The sequence below is a fragment of the Camelina sativa genome, chromosome 7 (genome assembly GCF_000633955.1).
Source record: "Camelina sativa cultivar DH55 chromosome 7, Cs, whole genome shotgun sequence".
NCBI classification, from domain to species: Eukaryota; Viridiplantae; Streptophyta; class Magnoliopsida; order Brassicales; family Brassicaceae; genus Camelina; species Camelina sativa.
The window spans coordinates 5212258-5232813 of NC_025691.1; the positions used below are offsets into that span (position 1 = coordinate 5212258).

Genomic DNA, 20556 nt, shown 5'->3' on the forward strand with positions numbered 1-20556 from the left:
CTGCTACGAGTGCATAGAAGACAAAAACACTCATCTTATTTAATTAAATCAGTAATTAGGTAAATCACATTTACGGTTAAATTCAAAATGTCAGTTCTCACTAGGTTAAATGTCAATTTGAATGTCTTTACTGCATACAAATTACATATATTTTTTTTTTGAATCTAGAAATTACATATTTGTATCGTTACTATAATTTTACCAGAACTAGGCTATGTATAGAACTTAGCACTTACAACTTATAACACGGGTTTAGTTTATGATTTATTTCGTACAAATAAAAACTATAGAAGAAGATATATGTTGTGGGTACACCATATCAAATTTTCAAATAAGAATTTATTACCAATGTCTTGCACTGGACTTTTGTAAATATTTTGTGTATCTGGAATATATTAGTTTTTGTATGTGCCGATGTCATATACACTTTAATAAGCCGATGAGATTTCTCATCTGATCGTGGGACCTTTTGCTAGAAAATTACTATAGCTGAAAGTGAGATAAACTGATTCTAACATATCCAAATCCAACTACTCTTTCGAACTTTGTGCTATCCTTAATAAATATAAACTTACACCAATACCTAAAAAAAGAAAAATTAACAATATATATCATATAGTAGAATTATATTGAAACAAAACCTTTTAGCAAAAAGATAAATGAACAATTAAGAAAATAGTAGAAATTTCATATCAAAAGTAGGAAAATAGTTATTTTACAAGAAATATGAGTTTCGATAGCAGATCTTTGTGGCACAAATTTACGAACTGTTACTAAAAGTACCAAAATCGGATGCCAAGTATTTCATAACATTATATTAACGCTAGTATATATTTTCATTAAGCGGGAACATAAAAATCAATATTATAGTCGGGAAAGTGTATTTTGGAGGCAAAATAATTGGGTTTTTTCCCCGAAACAAAAAAAGTCTCGATTCTAGCTATGACCAAAAATTAAAGATTGTCTTTTACACTTAGCCAAAAAAACAAAAAAAACCCAAAAAACAAAAAGCTTTTCAGATTCTCTAAAATTTTCTCAGATCTCTTATCAATATCTCAAAGTTTTTGATTTCTATCCTGAAATTTCAATACCCATTCCATGAAATCTCGATTCTCATTGACAAGATCTCGATTCTCAGCACCAAAATCTCCCACAGTCTTTGTGTAGCTATCTCTGTTATCTCTGTCTCTCTTTCCGGTATCCATCGCTTTATCTCCGTCGCTCTCTGTGTCTCCGTCGCTTTCTTTCTCAGTTTCTCTCTGCCTCAGTCTCTCTCTGCCTCTGTCTCTGTCTCAATAGCTCAGCCGATCTCAGTAGATTCGAACCCAGCTGATCTCATCCACCTGAAAGGTATAAAGCATTCAATTAATGTATTTCAGTTCTTTACTATGTACTCTGATTTAAATTTTGACCATTATATGTACTCTGATTTAAATTTCGACCGATTTAAATTTTGTCAGGTAATCACATCTCATCAGCCGGATCTTATGCCTGCATCATCTGCCTGTTTGCATCAGAACACAGAGGCTAGTTCTCACAATGAAACTGATATTTGATACATTTGTTTACGAGTTGAATGAATTGGTTGTTTGAAATTTCGTTTAATAAACTGTCGCTGAATGTGTGAATATGTTTGTTTGGTGTTTGTTTGGTGGTTGTGTTATTCTTATGTGTTTGTTTTGTTTTCTTTATGGGTAAGGGCATAAAATGGTTATGGAAAAGACATGGGTTCATCTTAACACGTATGTGAAAACGTTTTGTATAGTTGAGTTTATTGGTTTAATTGATATGTTAAAGATTTTTTAAAGTTTGTAATTCATTTTTTTCTTTTGTTTTTTTGCTTTTATTTTACTTCATTGCAGAACCGACCCTGGTTATGAGAAAGGTGCTTGGGATTTTGTGAGGTCTGTGGCTGCAGGTTTAGGAGACAATGCAATGATTATTTTCCCGTGTATTGACTGTCGCAACGTATATCGCCACTCAGCCGCTGATGTTGTTGATCATCTTGTATCAAGGGGAATGGATTGGAGTTACAAGTCGAGGGAGGACTGGTTTCATCATGGAGAAGTGAAATCAGGGACTGAGTGTAGAAAGAACACAAGCCAGTGGAACGAAGAGATCTTAGGTTTGTTCAAAGCTGCTGAGTTTATGGATGAAGAGCTGGTTAGTCAGGGTGATTTAATTGATGCTGCTGATGGGGATGAATAAGGTTGAAGATGAGTTCTTAGCCAAGCTAGCTGATGCATAAACACCACTGTATCCAGGTTGCACAAACTACAACAAACTATCTGCGATTGTTTCACTCTTTAGGTTAAAGACTCAGAGTGGTTGGTCTGACAGAAGTTTTGATAGTCTACTTGAGACTCTAAAACAGATGCTATCCAAGGATAATGTATTGAACACATCCTTGTATGAGGTGAAGAAATTCTTAAAATCTTTTGATATGGGTTATGAGAAGATACACGCTTGTGTAAATGACTGTTGTCTATTTAGAAATCAGTACGAGGAGCTCGACAGTTGTCCTAAATGCAGTTCTTCGCGATGGAAGATTAACAAGCGAACTGGTGAGGTGAAGAAAGGTACTCCACAGAAAGTACTTAGGTACTTTCCGATAATTCCACGTCTCAAGAGGATGTTCAGGTCAGAGGACACGGCGAAAGACTTACGGTGGAATTTCAGTAATAAGAGCACGTATGGAAAAATGCGTCATCCGGAGATCAAATGAATGAAAAGTATCCGTCATTTGCTGCAGAAGAAAGGAACATTAGGCTTGGACTCTCCACAGATTGGGTTTAATCCTTTCAACATGAAAACTGTTAACTATAGTGCATGGCCTGTTTTGCTAGTCAATTACAACATGCCACCTGACAAGTGTATGAAAGAGGAGAACATCATGTTGACATTGTTGATTCCTGGACCAACTCAACCTGGAAAAAATATAGATGTGTATTTAGAACCTCTTATAGAGGATCTAAACCATCTATGGGAGAAGGGAGAGGTAACGTATGATGCATTCAGTCGCACTACATTCACCTTACGAGCAATGCTTATGTGGACCATATAGGATTTTCCGGCATATGGAAATCTAGCAGGCTGCAAATTTAAAGGCATAATGGGTTGTCCTGTTTGCGGGAAGCACACAGATGATTTTTGGTTGAGTAATTGTAGAAAGCACATGTATATGTCTCACCGGAAGTCTCTATCACCCACCCATGTTTATAGACGAAAGAAATCATGGTTTGATGGTAAAGCTGAGCATGGAAGAAAAGGTAGGATTCTGACTGGTCACAACATTTATCAAATACTCAAAAAATATAAGAATGATTTTGGGAATGTAAAAGTAAATGGAAGAAAGAGGAAGACGCAAGATCGTGATGGATCAGCCTCTGATACTGATGATGAATCCAGTGAATCATAAGTAGAGGAAGAACAAGTAGATGAAGAGGAGCTATCCAGATTGAAAAAGCGATCAATCTTCTTCAAGTTAGATTATTGGAAGGTATGATTTATATATTAGGTTTGTTATTCTACTATATATTCAGATTTGCTATATTTTTGAAAATAAATGTATTTAACATTCTCTTTATTATCTGTTTTTATGTTGTCTAGGAAATGTCGGTTAGACATAACTTAGACGTGATGCACGTGGAGAGAAATGTTGCTGCTAGCCTTGTCTCTACAATGCTGCATTCTGTGAAATCAAAGGATGGTGTTAATGCTCGGAAAGATATGCAACTGCTTGGTATTTGAAAGGATTTACATCCCCAAGCACGTGGAAAAAGAACCTACCTTCCTCCAGGTCCTTGGTCTCTGTCCAAAACAGAGAAGAAAGTATTTTGTAAGCGATTATCTGACATCAGAGGACCAGATGGCTACTGCTCAAATATTTCCAGATGTGTTAAGATAGAAGATTGTACGGTTAAGGGTCTTAAATCACATGATTATCATGTGTTGATGCAACAACTTCTTCCGGTTGCAATCAGAGGTAGGCTAAAATCTTTTAGATAGAACTCTTGTATAATTAACTGTTAATTTTTTAATCTTCAATGTTATTTATTTACAGGTTTGTCACCTAAAGGTGTTAGGATAGCTATTGGACGCTTATGCGCTTTCTTCAACAAACTGTGTCAGCGGGTTATTGACAAAGAGGCAATTTCTGTAATGGAGCATGAAGTTGTGGAAACTATCTGCATGTTTGAGAGGTTCTTTCCTCCAAGTTTTTTTTGACATAATGGTGCATTTAATAGTCCACTTAGGCAGAGAAGCTCGGTTATGTGGACCAGTTCATTTTCGTTGGATGTACCCATTTGAAAGGTACAATCTAATAACTTATAAAGTTATGTCATTTACAATATACTTCACGTTTACATGTTACAGGTTTTTATCTGCAGGTACATGAAAGTTCTGAAGGACTTTGTAAGAAACATGGCAAGACCAGAGGGTTGTATTGCTGAGTCATATCTCGCTGAGGAGTGCATGCGGTTCTGCAGTGATTTCTTGAAAAAGACAACAAATGCTAATGAGAAAATGGAAAGAAATGCTGATTATGAGAATTGCTCTACATTGGAGGGTCGTCCTATATCAGCACCTACTTCATGTACTCTTACTAAGAATGAGAAGAACATAGCACATCTTGTTGTCATTCATAATATGGCTCTGATTGATCCTTGTGTGGAGTAAGTTCTTCTACATTCTCTTTTATAATATTGTTGTATTTAAATTTACTCAATGTTAACGTTGTTTTTTTTTTTCAATTTTAGCATGCATCTACAACATCTACAAGATTCTAGTGAAAGATGTAGACGTGATTCGACATTTTTGTGGAGTACACATTCTCAGAAATTTGCCTCTTGGTTAAAAGAACAGGTATGTTGACTATTTTTTGGTTTTTTTGTTGATCATCTATTATTTTACAATATAGTAAATGATACTTGACAACAGATACCTATGACTTCTGAACATGAAGATACACTTAAGTGGTTAGCATATGGTCCTCGTCTATGCGCAAGGTCTTACACGGGTTACATAGTCAATGGCAATCGGTTTCATACAGTCTCGGTTGATAGGCAAACTCAAAACTATGGTGTGTTGCATGAGGCCACAACAATGTGTATAGCTAGTGCAAAAGACAATTCCCCAATGGTTGATGTTGTGTCTTACTACGGCAGAGTGGTGGATATTATACTGTTTGATTACAATGTCTTCTACATTCCTATATTCAAGTGCCAATGGGCAAATATAGGTAATAGAGTAAAGGAAGAAGAAGGATTCACACTTGTCAACCTTAACCAAAGTCACACTTGTCAACCTTAACCAAAGTCAAGATGATGCTGCTGAGCATGATGATGCTCCGAATGTTGCTAAAAATGTTGATGAACCAAAGTGTAAAAGGAAGCGAGGACCAACGAAGATGAAAAACATCGCCAAGGATCCAAATGAAAAGATTCACGTTGAGTATACTATCATGGGATAACCTTGTGGTCCAGGATCAATACCTTTTGCATCATATTTAGGTACACTAGTACGGGAACATGTTCCTTTCACAATCCCGGATTGGAGGAAAGTAAGTGAAGATATCAAAACTGTTTTATGGAAATCTATTGAGGTATTGTTTTAATTACTGAACCATGTTGCTTCTTTTAAATATAATTGCTTTGTGTATAGTAATTATTTATTTGAATGCAGGCAAGGTTTGATCTTGACCAACCTTGGAAGAAAACTGCTGCATTTGGTCAGATGAGAGATCTATGGAGATCCACAAAATCACGCCTTGTTACAGCGGTCAGACGAGCTGATAACATTAAAGATAGAATGGGTCTGCAACCACCTAATATAACTGTTCTAGAATGGTGTAAGTTTGTCAAAGAGAAGACTAGTAAAGCATTTAAGGTAATAAGTGATTCAGCTAAGATGAAAAGAAAGAAGCAGATTCCTCATTGTTGTGACCGTAAAGGAATGGTGAGATTGAGAGAAGATTTAATCCAGAAAAGCTCAGACCCATCCCAGGTGACAAGAGCAAAAGTGTGGATCGAGTCACGTACTAAGAAGGATGGTACTCCTGTAAATGTCGATGCGGCTGAAAAGATTGTATGTTATGTTTATTATTGTTCCAGGTGAAGGTGGCATTGCAGAAGACATTGCACCTAAGGTTAAGTATCTTTTATTGATTGTTTTTGTATGTAGATTACACTTCCTGAAATAATCCTTCTTACTGTATTGTACCTTTGTTCCACAGAGCCCTATCACAAGTTCAAAAAACAGATGCAAATTCAAGGCTTTGGGTAAGAATGGTGAAGTTGTAGCTGAAGGCAGATGGCAGTCTCGAGAACCAAAAGCGTTGGTAAATGGACTTCCTATTGGTCCAAATGCATTCAAAGTTTATGTGGATTCGGTTTTAAACACAAGTGCATGGCTATGGAGGGCTACAGTCGAGATGAGAACTTTGCAGGATTCTTTAAACTGTTTTATATCATGGCCTACAAATAGAGTTGTGATTGAGACAACATCGAATGAATCCCCTGTTATTGAGAAATCTACATCTAAGGGAGGAAGCATAAGATCTCATAATGAGATGTTCAATGTAATTGCTAAATCTCCGAATCTTCCTGTATCTTTGACTAACTCAGCAAGTCCAAGTTATCAGGAGGACAAGTCTCCAGAAACCCCAAAAGCTCCTTTGAAGAAACCTTTATTCAAAACAAAACCATCTCTGACAGGGGCATCTCCTCGTCAGAAATCACAGGTACATAATTGGTTGTGGTTGTTCTTGTTGTATGGATTTATTTTTTGCTGGTTGCTGCTTTCTGAAATTATTTTTTGCTGGTTGTTCTTGAAGCGTCTCGCCAACAAAGAAAATCAAAAATGCAAGTTGATGGATATATCCGGAAAGAATCTCGTTGTTGCTGAAGGACGTTGGTCGTCTAGAGATCCTAATCAACAGGTACATCACGTTAAGTTGGGGCCTAATGCTTGTCGAGTATGGGTGGATGTTGTGATTGTTAAAGATGCTGCAGTTTGGAGGCAAACTCCTGAAATCGAATATATGGAAAATGCACATGGATCTTGCCTTGCCTGGCCAGAAGATAAAATTGTAATGGTGGGTATATACTTTAATTTTACATGTGTGCAAAATATGATGACAACAACAACTACTGACTAATTTTTTTTTTGAGTCCAGCAGGAATGAATGAGGACAAGTGATGTGTCCGAGTGGGGAACATGTTTTGTAGTTTAAAGACATGAGTACTTTGTGTTGTTTTGTGACATACACTGGTCTTTGTCCTTTTGTTTTTATTTTTGGATAATAAGGTTGAATCAGAATTTATATGTTTCAGATATTAATTTAAATGGGACAAGTTATTTAATTTTTCTTTTTAACATGTTTGAAGTTTATTTAAAAAATATATAGAAAGATAATAAGCCAAATTGGTTGTTCAAAATATAATAATAATAATAATAATAATAATAAGCCAATTTTAAAAACGTTAGTTATATTATTAGCTAGGGGCAATAATTTGGATATATACACAAAATTAACATCAATAGATAAATAAACCAAATAGTTTTGAAAAAATTAAGAAAAAAGATAAACAAATATTAACAATAAATAAATATTGATGAAACAATTATGAATTATTAATATTAATTAACATTAAAAAGAAATCTTTATATCATATATATAGTAATATAAGATATAAACCTCAAACCCTATACCCTAAATCTCTTAGTTGAAAGCATTATACACCAATATATGAAACATGAAATTAACAATGTAAAAATATAATTTTATGTATATTTGTACATAATTATGAATTATTAATATTAGTTAGCATTATATATAAATATTTAAATCATATAGTAATATAAGATATAAATCCCAAACCCTATACCCTAAACCTTATACCCTAAATCTCTTAGTTGAAAGCATTCTACACAAATTAACAATGTAAAAATATATTTTTCAATTTTAAATTAAACTAGCTTTACCATATGAAACTTTAATTTTTATTTAACTGTTACACCATATTCCAAAATTAATACACAGAAAAATAACATAATACTATACTAATAACATACAAATCGTGAAACAATTATCTCATTGGCTAATTGATTAAGGTGTGGATTACCAAATTATTCATATCTACCGTTGATTAGAATAAATCTAACGGTCATTAATCAGCTCTTTTTTTATTAACTTTTCATCATCTCGATATCTACTTTTCTCCAAGGAAACCCAATAAACTCTCAATCTCGAAGCTTCTTTCACCATCGCCAAACACCAAAAAAACACAGATTGAATCTAAAGAGGAACTCATATCATCTCTTTCACCATCACCGAATCTAAAGGTTTTATTTTCTCTTTCTATTGCTTGTTTCTCGAATCTTCTGATTCTTTGTTTCAAAAAGAAATCTGGATATTGAATATTTTGACTGTTGAGATTGTTTATGGTGTTTTGTAGATTCTTGTTGACAGATCTATTCATTTTCAGGTTTCAGATCTAGATATCACATGTTCGTCATTCTATCAAAGGTTGTACTCTTTTATATTGAATTATATTGTTTTCTTTTGATTGTTATGGTTGTTGATTAAAAATAAACATATCTAAACAATATCATATCTGGTACTGCATAAACTATTACTTAAATGGAAGGTAAAGGACTCATATGCGGCCTCCCCGCTAAGAACGTTGTACCAACACTCAGACAACATACACAACAACAAGCAATCAACGATCAACAAACTGATGCGGATGATGAACTGAAGGAGATAACAAAGCTAGAGTTTAGAAGGTCCTGTGCTCACCTAGGCTACTTAATACGCATCGAACTAGAGGAAGAAGACATTGATCCACTATACAAGCAAGTTTGGAGAAACATTGTGGAGGATACACGCAACAACACTGGTAAGAAACGCCCAAAAGTAGAGAAAGGAGAGCCCTCAAACCGNTGCCCTCAAACTGCAAGACTCTTTGAATAATAATGGCATGGTAACCATTCTTAGAGCGAGTTCATGTTTTTTTAGTTCATGTGATGTTTACATTTTGTTAAGTTAACTTTATGTAATATGATTGTTTTTATGAGTCATTGACTTTCATAAATTAAAGCTAATTGCATTTTGTGCAACTCAATGTTTCAAATAACAAATTATTATGCAACTCAATATATATGCAATATAGGTTAAATATAGATCCAAATTGCAATATAAACAGAATTTTCTCAGTGTCATGATAAATATTACATAGTACAAAATAAAAGCCAAGAAAACTTATATTATAGCACGAGAAAAATGCTGGAATACATTATTAAACCGCAATTGATAAATGCTATTGTAAATAATGGTATCGCAAGGTATAGTAGCCATTAAAAACTACACAATAGCAAAAGGAAACCGCTTTCCAATAACACTTTCCCATAGCAAGTATTTTGTGCTACTATAGTGTTAAATTCGAGAACCATAATGTCAGGAAACAACATCCACCAGCACATATAATGTATTATCATTACAAGTTACACAACACGAAATGTTTGCTATAAAAATAAACATAATAGCACAAACTAAGCGCTAGTTAATAATATAAAATAGCAGACTATTAGCGCTATAATAGGTGAATCTACTATATCGCGTAAAAACTGCTATGGTAGAGGGGGGTCTACTGTAGCTGCTCATTATACAGCGTTTTCAAATGCGCTACAAAAACCTTTTAGTAACATTATCCGTGTGTGACCGAAGCTCATATTTCTTGTGGTGATAAGAGATGTATTGAAACAATGATTTTGAAGGATTTTATGGGATTTAGCTAGAACATTTGAAATTTCGATAGATTTTAAGGAAGTTGATATGATTTATGGTAAAAAAAATTTAAATTAATAATGTAGTCAAAATTTTAAATTTTAAACCCTTGACTCTAAATAATAAAATTTAAATCACAAACCCTAATTCTACAGCGTTATATCTAAATCTAAAATTATTTAAATCTCTAATTTTTTAATTTCTGATTATCAATGTCATATTTTTTAGGCTTACAATGGTATAGGCCCAGATAGACCCATTTAGTTTTAATATGTGGCCCATTAAGATTACAACCTTGGAACATTTTGCACTTTTCACTTCAATTTCACATGTTCATTCCGCCGACGGCGAATTCGACGTCAGTAACCACCGACCGCCGCTACCGAAACTCGCGATCGATTTCTCTTTGCCTCTGCCAATCTCTGATCTTTCGAGATGTTGTTTTCGAAACCGATGAATCAACTGCAAAGGCTTCTTCTCTCTGCTCGTCGCGTATCTTCTTCCCCAATCACACCTCCTCCGTCGTGTTTACTTCACAAGCGGCTGTTCTCGACTTCAGATACTGATGCTTCGGCTGCATCTTTACCCTCTTCGCATCAGACAGTGCAAACGCTTGAAAGCAAAGCTTCCAGTAAAAGCCGAAACACATCTTCAACAACATCTTTGAATCAAGATGAACTTGCCAAATTCTCTGCCATTGCTGATACCTGGTTCGTTCTCGTTTATTTTATAATTTGAATGAAATTTACAGAGCTGTAATGCATGGTAGAGGAATGTAATTTCTAGGAAATGATCAAAAATTTGATTGCTTAGTAAAGTTTTGGATTTTATATTTTGGATTGAGATTGATTCTTGTTAAAGTTGTTTTGGAACAATTTGGTTTTGTTTTTGCAATTGAATCTTGTATTTTTCGGGTAGACTATGTATATTCAAGGTAATGTTGTAGATGATGTGATAAGTTTACTAAGCTTAACTCAAGAAATGTATTTTTGGTTTCGTAAAATATAGACTCTTGAGTCTTGAGGGGTTTTACATGATTTATTTTCCTCTGTTCTTATATGAAGGTGGCATTCTGAAGGACCCTTTAAACCGTTGCATCTAATGAATCCAACACGCTTGGCTTTCATCCGGTCGACCTTATGCAGGCATTTCAGGTTCATTTCTTGTGGATGATTTTGTTTTCTTTCTACCATGCTCTGTTGTATTAACCTTTTTTTCTTCTCAGTAAGGATCCGAGTTCTGCTAGGCCTTTTAAAGGACTGAGATTTATCGATGTAGGTTGTGGCGGAGGACTACTTTCTGAGGTATATTTTGTATCAGTTCATGTATACGTTAGTTGGCATATGTTTTTTTTTATTTTTCCTTTTTTTGAAGAACCAGTCTAGGGTCTAGCAAGTAGATGACACTGAATAGTGTGTTGAGTTTGGCAATCTCTCCTGTTGGGCTTGGTGGTTGAGCGTTTATGGTTACACGTGGAATGACATTGTTGTTAGTTATAATGAAGATTTGGTGAACGGTGTCTTGTTGTTTTTTTCTTTCTTTGAAGCCTCTAGCACGGATGGGAGCAACTGTCACAGGTGTTGATGCTGTTGATAAGAATGTCAAAATTGCTCGTCTTCACGCTGTAAGGTCTCTTACTTTATTTGTATCATTAATCATTCAGATAGCTTATACAGTGGATGTATTTTTATGCTAAGTACAATTGTGTACTCCATATGGTGTAATATTCTCCTTGAGTACCTTTTTATTCGAACTCTACACTTCAGTACTGTCAAAATTAGCAGTTCATGTTGGCAGCTTTCATAATACTTGACATGTTGTAACATGTTTTCACATCATTGCGTAGGACTCAAGTTCATAAAACCCCTTCTCTATCTTGATTTCTATTCTTTCTTATATATCAATAAAAATATCTCTGCAGGATATGGATCCAGTGACTTCAACGATTGAATATCAATGCACTACAGCAGGTATTTTTTACTAATCTTAGATGATGATCAAAGTTTCATGGAATCTTTTACAGAAGCTGATTCTCTGTTATCTCTTCTATGCTTTAGCGCTAAATAATATTTTTTTCTAGCGCAGAAAAGCTGGTGGATGAAGGGAGGACGTTTGATGCTGTTCTTGCCTTAGAGGTACTTTTGTCTGGACCATCTAACCTTTCAGCATGGACCTTTTCGTTATTCAAACTTCCTTAATATTTAATGTATATCTTTCTATTTCTCATTTCCAATTTCATTTTTCATGACAAGACTTTTGATTTTGTACAATGAAGGTCATCGAGCATGTAGCGAACCCTGCAGAATTTTGCAAGTCGTTGTCAGCATTGACCATCCCTAATGGGGCCACCTTACTTTCTACAATTAATCGCTCTATGCGAGCATATGCATCAGCCATTGTTGCAGCAGAGTACATTCTACGTTGGGTAAATTTTCAGTTTTGAATCTCTTTATCTTCTTTTAGCAATTTCGCAACCTGTGTTACTGGTTTCACATTTGTTTTTTTTTTTAATAATAATTCACCTGCAGCTTCCTAAAGGCACGCACCAGTGGTCAAGTTTTCTAACTCCTGAAGAAGTTACTATGATATTACAACGTGCTTCAATCGATGTAAGGCAATCCCTCCCCATTCTATAACGCTTATGTCAATCTCATTTACTAATCTTTAGCTTACTGAAACGATACAAAAGTACACATGTCTCGATGTGGACGAGTAATAATATCAAGAAAAGAAGGATTGTTCATTTGTTCATCTGATGCATTGTGGTAGTAATGATAACCAGGAAATTATGGATTGCAGGTGAAAGAGATGGCTGGATTTGTGTTCAACCCGATAACAGGAAGATGGTTATTGTCAGACGATATTAGTGTCAACTTCATCGCTTACGGGACCAAAAGGAAGGATCTTGAAAGCATATAATCAATCGTTCGAGTTGTGCTTCTCTGCAAATCTGCTTCTCAGTTACATCTCTAGTTTATGCTTAAAAAGCTTTTAGTTATAGGTATTCTGGAAGTAATTAGCTCAAAACACGGGCAGTAGTTAAATTTACAATAAGTAGGAATGGTTAGGGGAACATTCCAAATGTTAGTTTTGTCTGTTTTGCATCAGCAGATTTGTTCTTCCGGTTTATACTTAATATCATCTGAGACTATAAGATTTGGTTCTGTTTGTTGATATTTTAGAGTACATTTCCCACGGAAATACGTCCGGAGGACAAAAACTACTATTTTCCTTTTCGTTGTATACAAAAGAGATACAAAACTCATCTTTTCGTATTATTTGATTTGACAGAAGCTGAAAAGGTAACATATACTTTCTTCTTTTTGCTTTTGGTAAAATGGTAACATATACTTAAAGACAGGTATTACACATTTCGACTATAATAAATCAAGTCATAAAGCATTCAAGATATTACAAAGATCCAAAGGTGAAGAACATAGCTCAAAACTACTAACACTGCAACTTTATTGTTGTAGTTTGCAAAGTGAAACAATTATGAAATTGGAAAGGGTTAAAAAGGCTGGCTTTAAGTTGGAAAAAAAATCTGATATACAAATTCAGTAAAACCTTGCTTACGCTCCAGATATGCTTATTTTTTTTTGGGTTTACTAAACCTGATTGCCAAGTTCTTGTTCCATGTTCTCCAGATCCCATATCGCTATTTTCCCATCCAATCCTAAAATAGCAAACCGATATGCGAGTAAATGAAACTGCTGATTTAGTTTTTTTGAGAATTAAATTGGCTGATTCCTTTTTAAATTAGTGACTGACCTGAAGTGCTGAATCGCATTACTTTGGGACTCCCTGCTTTACTCAGAGACACAATGGAACTGCAAGTTTCAGGTAAAAAGTTATGCGTCAGTCTCTTAACATTCAATGGACTGAAATAGTTAAGACAGTTTGAAGAGGAATTTTACTTTATGCAATTATCATGAACGCCTCCACGTGATTCAGATGCATCGTTGGCTGTTGCAGACTTTGATTGACTACCGTAGAATTTCCCAAATGCTTCGGAAAACTGAAAACATAACATAATGAACAGATGGGTGAGACACAACACAACAACAAAATGCAAGTTGAACGTAGTAAATCCAAGAAAAAAAAGTAGCAACTAGACTAACCCGAAAGACTACTATCTTAGATGAACAATTCAGTGATAAGCTAAAGTTCAATCATATTTTATACTAGTCAGCTAAAAGCAGACATATTACCAACAAATATAAGAAGGAAAATTTGGTACCTGCGAACTGTAACTGGAATTCGAAGATGCAGCTTTCTTCTCTCCGATGTATCTAATAAAGCTCCTACAACCATAAACAAAAACTTATAAACAAGGCAATCATCAATGTGTGAATCATTTCAGACCTAACTATACGGCCTGCGATTTAAGAAGAGCAAAAGAATTGAAGGATTTTATAGTATGCAAACGGCTAAGAGAAAAATAAGCAGATGATTCAGAGAGCTACACACCATATTCCAGTATCATCTGAGGCAAATACCATTGGGTTGCTGTCATATCCAACGCCTATCACCATTTTCTCAGAAATAAACAGAACCTGAAATAGCAACATATCGTATCAGGACATAACACATGGAGAAGACCAGTTTCTCAAAAGTAAAAGAAGAGTGGATGCTGACCCACATCACGAAGAGGCAAATCTCGGAATGCAACGCTTTGGGCTAAAGGAGAAGGACCAACATCATCAACAAAGTATATCATGGAGCTATGACCTATACAAGATTACAGAAACTAGGGAAGTGAGACAGAGGGAAGTAAAAATTATGCAACCAAGTTGAAGTCACTCTATAATTCCAGTAGAGTGCAATGGACAGACATCTCAAGTCTTAGAAAAAAAATCTGACCTACATAAGCTAAGGTGTTTCCTGTAGGAGACCATTTCACACCAAACGCCCAAGAATATGAGAGATCAAGCTGTAAGATTTGCTGTTTCAACAAAGATACAACAGAAAAAAAGCTCCGTAACATTAGATGAAAGAGTAGAGGGAACAGATATATGGCATACACATCACAATATTTACTAAACGAAAGCCTGCCAAACGAACCTCCCCAAATTTGGTTTCTGCTGGTGAGGCTGCTTTTGAATCCCTGTATCAACCGATTGAGTGAAGACAAATAAGAAACTGCCCCATGTTTGCAAAAATGTTTTAAAAGGTAGATGTTCAAGTAATGAGCATACTTTGTGTCAACTCCTTTGATGAATGTTGAAAATACCCGACATTTTCCATCTGTAGATGTCGTTGCCAGAAGAATCTGATGCAAAACAGACAATCAGAGAACACAGCAACACAAACAGCTACAATGATTTAGAAGATTAACTAGTTTGTGGAGATTGATATTCTATGTTAGGGCTCATGTACTTTATATTCTATCCAGTCGCCAAGTTATACTATTATTTGGTAGAGAAAGCATTCACAGAGCCTGCATCATATTTTGGCTACATGAAGTACAAGAGGTTATGTTAATTGCACTCACATTATTAGGATGCCAAGCAACAGATGTGACTGAAGATTCGTGCCTTTTCCGAATAAGTTTACTGACCCACCTGAGAACAGTTAAGCCAAACAATGTCAGCCTACCAAAATGGCGAAACTTTAATGAAACTAATAATATACACACATTCCGGATCCTGATTTACAGTATGCACATATTGCGAGGATTGCACATATTCCAGATCCTGGCAAAACCTCTACACAATTCACAGTTATGCATGCCAAGATAACTGGAATAATCGGTGTTAATAAGATACCACTTTCTTAGACCGACAACACCATCCACAGCAAAAATTTCATGCAACATGCCAAAAAATGATAATTAGAACCAGAAGAAGAGATTACCAGTTATTCTCTTGCTCATAATAGCATATACAAACTGTTTTAGCACCACTTCCAACAGCAAACTTGTTCTCTAAGGATATTGAACAAAAAGATGGGACCGTAAATTAGAAATTATAGAAATGATAGGAAAAGTACAGTACATATTACATAAGTAATTAAGCTTAAACTCAGAAATTTTTGGATCTGATACATTTACCTTTTGGACTCCATTGGACACAAAGTGCAGCACGATTTAGTCTAAGAATAACAAGAGTTGGTACCCATTCACCAGCTTCGAGACTCCACACGTACCTTCAAGAAGCATTATAAACTCAGTTTCACGAATTAAAGCAGGGAAGAACTAAGAATAACAGGTTTGGAGTTTCTCACAGCATAAAGCGAAGTGCAAGGTTACCCAAATGGACAATTTCCTCAAAGTATATCAAAGGTTGCAACTTACGAGTTCCTGTCATGAGAAACAGTGACGATTTTGTTGGACTTTGAGCTCCAATCTATTCCAGAAACAATTTGGTCATGCTGCAACAATTCAAAACAATAATCATGACGATGTTCTAAAGGGAGATTTAAGCTGTCTACAGAACACTTTTCAGTGACAAGTGATCAGTTATATGAGAATAAGTAAACATATGAAAGTAGAGAATGAGGAAAGAAAGGAGTGCAGGTTCATTAGTTTCAGATAGAGAGAGAAAGTTTTCACCTTTTGGAGGACATGTAACCTCTCCCACTGGTCTTGAGATAATGATTTATAGATATGAACTTCAGTATTGTTAGGACACAGAGCAACCACTACAAAGAAAAACGAAACAAATGTCACAGCACATAAATGGTTAGGTTAAGGGATTACAAGAAACTGGGTTCATCGGTTTAGTAAAACTAATCAATTAATACTAGATACCAACTATTCCTAAACCCTACCTAGCATCTCTCAGGAATCTTCAACTGCTCTCTTGCTAAGTTGAACCTAAACTACTAAGAATGTATATTTGAAAGAATCAATCTTTATGTACCTAGAATGATGCATAAACCAATTCCATTAAGCTCATGTTTCTAAACATTGAAACCCAGAAGGAAAAAAAACACAAGGGACATATATAACATTGACCCCAGAATCCTCAATCCCAGGGAATTACAAGTCATTTGAATCCCAATAAGTGGCAAGTTCATAAACTCAAAAGTTCCAATATTTCCGAATTGAAAACATGATCTGAATCTCTAGTTTCTGCTACCACCCATAACTCCTTTCTCATCTCCCCAAAGACCAAACGGTAAATGAAATAAAAGCGAAGGAACAGAAGCAAAAGCAACCCAAAAAATGAGAGAGATGGGAAACATACTGGAGTGATCAGGACTCCAAGCATGGCAAGTGATTGACTCAGCGAAACGATGAACATCCACAGCAGCCATGATTGATGATCCTTTTTTTTCTTTTTTCTGGCGGAGAATGCGTTGTAAATTTAACCGTGTAGAGTCTCTCAAATCGATATCTCAAGACACCTACGTGCGTTACACGGTGAATAGATCGACGGAGGATGAAGCGGAGGAGATTGATGAAACCCCGATGAGATCCAGAGGTCGACGACGACGACACTGCCTCGTAGACGTGAAGTGAAAGAGAGAGATAGAGATGTATTTGTTTGTCTTTTACTCTAAAAACCAAATCTTTTTTTATGACCAAATCAAATTTCTATCTTCCTCTCAAGTCTAAACCTGTTGAAAAGAATAGGTATAGGGAATTGTTATATTGTATTATTCATTTTTCTATATGATATATAGGGATATATATTAGAGTTTAGGGTTTATATTAATGGATTAATAATGGGTATTCATATAATACAATATATTTATAACACTTCCCCTTGGATGACCATTATAAAAATGTAGTCCCAAATGCGCATGTGAAATACTGTTTCATTAAAAACTTTATCAGGAAAACCTAGTAGGAAAAACAATGGTTAAGGGAAAAAGAGTGCAGCGTGCTTTTACTCCCCCTCATGAGTACATCACTTGAAATCTTCGAGATGACCGATCTAATATGATGAAGTAGCTTCTTAAAAGTAGTGGTTGGAAACGCTTTGGTAATGGTTCACCTAATCTTCACTTAAACGAATTTGTAGTAAACGTGTATCGTCATTCTTCTATTGGTCATGGATCTCGCAAGTGACTCATCTTTATCATTATCTTTGTTTCCCACGATTTCATCAATGTATGTCAAAAACTTTGAAGATGATAGTCTTTCACCATTGGAATCATAATATTCCTTATCAGGTGTTTATCTTTCGCGTGTTCTTTGTTGTCTCATTAAAAACCTTTCAAGGAAAAACCCATTGGGATAAAAAACCATGATAAGGGAAAAAGAGTACAACCACGCACATAATCATTTTCTCCCCCTGAAAGCATCATCTGCAAGTTATACATTATGATCATATATATCATCTTTTCTGAACTGTTATAAACAGAACTCATATAATCATCATATATTCTCTCGGGTCATTGAACTTCAAGTCATTTGAACCCCTTTCGTATAGAAGATCTATTTGAACTTTAAGCTCAAATCTTCTATTACATACAATTTTCTAAACAATCATCTTATATATAAGAGTTATTCATAATCTCCTTGTAAAACTTTCTCTTTCAACTCTTCTTCTGAATATGGTGCTTCAAGACCATTTTTCTATGTAAGATGATGTAAGCATCTTGAGATAACATCTCATTCATCATATGTCAAATCAATAACCTCAAAAAATTTCATGAAAGATCTGATCTTATACAATCCGGTTTCTCCATCTTTCAGGAGTAATATTTCATCATTGATTGTTGCTACCGGAGATCAGATAATATTTTCATCATCAACATATTTTGCACTTGTTCTTGTACCTTCCTTTTAACAAGAACCACTTGTAAGTGCTGAAAAGATAAGATGCACATATAATTTTTCTTTGAACAATGTTCAGCAAATGCCTACATCCTCAAACTTTGTTGAAAATATTTCTTGAACACATTTACAACTAGTGTTCAATCTCGGATTTACACAACCATAAGATATTCTCTTAGCTTGTTGCCGATTTATTTTCAACCCACTATGAGATCTCTAAGATCAACAATGATCTACACACATGATTCTCTCATATAGATAAACTCTCACACTTTTCTCTCCAAAGGTGTCAAAAAAAAGGCATCAAGACTTTTTCTTGCTTCCACCATATGAGAGTGCATTTCTCATAATAATCCCCTTATGTCCCACTCATTTTACACTTTCAAGTGTAAAGACTACAAATCCAAATATTATCTCTTTAAGAGACTGAACTATCTCAAATAGTTACTTCTTTTAATGATTAACCAATCATTCTTTGTGTACACTTTCCAATAAAACTTTCTATTAACCGTGGTTTATGATCCTCGATTTTATCCATAACATCATCAACTGCAACACTGCATGCAAACATAATTACGACGTCGATTTGGCTTTTGGTTCCTTTTTCATTCTAGACATGACTCAACTTGTTGAGATTTCCTTTCATTATCATTCTCAGGTACTTGAATCTCTTTCTTACTCATGTCTTTGTCTCTAGATCTCCTCTAGAGATCTACATAACTCTCTGCTTCCTCGGTGCCATATTAATTTATGCTCTTTTTATTTTCCGAGGATGCTTATATTTGGAACCATAAGTCTATCACACTTCATGCGATCTTTAGACTTAATAGCAGTTGATATTATCCTTTTAGGACATTAATTGGAGCACAACTGGTATATGTGAATTTTCACTCAAGGTTAGAAAATGGCTCTTGTATGCTTTTAGCATCTTTGCAAACTTTGCCAATAAATTATCTTTTCAACTTCTAGCGCACATTTCTTAGTACGAGGATCAAGATAATTTCTTCCAATATATTTCTTTACCAGTTGTTTGTTTTCTCCCCCTCATGTTGGAAAGACTGACTCATTGAAACAACAGTCTCTGCATCTCGAGATATTCAATCATCAAGAGAGATTTATATCCAACATATTTCCAACATTCTTTCAAATCCCATCTTAATCACTGTAGTGGAGCAACACAACATGTATAATACATTTAGATGGAATATATCTGGTTTCTGACCCAAACCAATTACAGTGGGGAGTACTCATGATAATTCGTTGACATGATGCGAATTACTTGACATATAGAGTCATTTATGTCAATTATTTGGCATGGTTTCACCACCATTGTCAATTAACCAAATACTCTTGCAAACTCCATGTTGCAAGTTAATAACAAACATATATAGTGGATGATCAGTCCACAATATCACTTTGTATACGTACCAGAAAATTGACATTATCCAAATTCATGGGGTCGGTGAAAACCATATAATCAGCTTGCTTTGTAAAACAGCACACATAATAAATCACTAAGAAAACTCTTCAGGTTCTCTAGTGAATGTTTTCAGAAATTTCTAATTTCTTTCGCATCACTACTGAACCGGAATGACTTAACTGGTCATGCCAAACAGTGAGATTTTCATTAAACCTTCTGGTTTATTATAAGCATGTTATCTTCTAGATAATGCATGTAATCTCTAAAATACTTTTCTTGTCTTGGATAATACTTATAATTTCAAAGTATTTTATTCGCTTATTGTCTCAACATGATAACTTTCTAATCATCAGATTTGCTCTATCATAGGAGTGATTAAACTCATTTTGGGTGTGAATATAATCTTATATCTGTTCCATCACCTCTCTATGTGAGATTCATTAATTCTCCCCCTCGAGACGATGACTCTTCATGTCTATCAATCTCGATTGTAATCCCACTCTGTAATCAATAATATTCTCAAACTGGGTCATGTATTATATCTTAGACCTTTTAACTTTGAGACTTGGGAGACTATAACACATTAATATCAAATTGTGTTCCCATAGACAATAGTAT

General features: G+C 35.0%; 2 protein-coding genes across 3 annotated transcripts; one reads left to right on the plus strand and one right to left on the minus strand.

Moving 5' to 3' along the window:
• Window positions 10101-13055, plus strand: LOC104700381 (ubiquinone biosynthesis O-methyltransferase, mitochondrial-like). Its single transcript, XM_010415899.2, has 9 exons — window positions 10101-10500; window positions 10855-10944; window positions 11016-11094; window positions 11337-11414; window positions 11712-11760; window positions 11876-11925; window positions 12066-12215; window positions 12319-12399; window positions 12590-13055. The coding sequence occupies exons 1-9, from the start codon at window positions 10226-10228 to the stop codon at window positions 12707-12709; spliced, it is 972 nt and encodes a 323-aa protein (XP_010414201.1). The 5' UTR covers window positions 10101-10225; the 3' UTR covers window positions 12710-13055.
• LOC104700382 (actin-related protein 2/3 complex subunit 1A-like) lies at window positions 13139-17328 on the minus strand. Of its 2 annotated transcripts, XM_010415900.2 has the most exons (15): window positions 16981-17328; window positions 16344-16432; window positions 16086-16162; window positions 15843-15937; window positions 15647-15716; window positions 15285-15354; window positions 14989-15062; window positions 14855-14897; window positions 14654-14735; window positions 14433-14521; window positions 14261-14346; window positions 14031-14094; window positions 13708-13808; window positions 13562-13620; window positions 13139-13466 (listed from the first exon to the last, which is right to left on the minus strand). In XM_010415900.2, the coding sequence occupies exons 1-15, from the start codon at window positions 17048-17050 to the stop codon at window positions 13399-13401; spliced, it is 1137 nt and encodes a 378-aa protein (XP_010414202.1). In that variant the 5' UTR covers window positions 17051-17328; the 3' UTR covers window positions 13139-13398. The 2 variants fall into 2 exon arrangements, with proteins under 2 accessions (XP_010414202.1, XP_010414203.1); XM_010415901.1 differs by lacking the exon at window positions 16981-17328 and having other exon boundaries at window positions 16016-16162.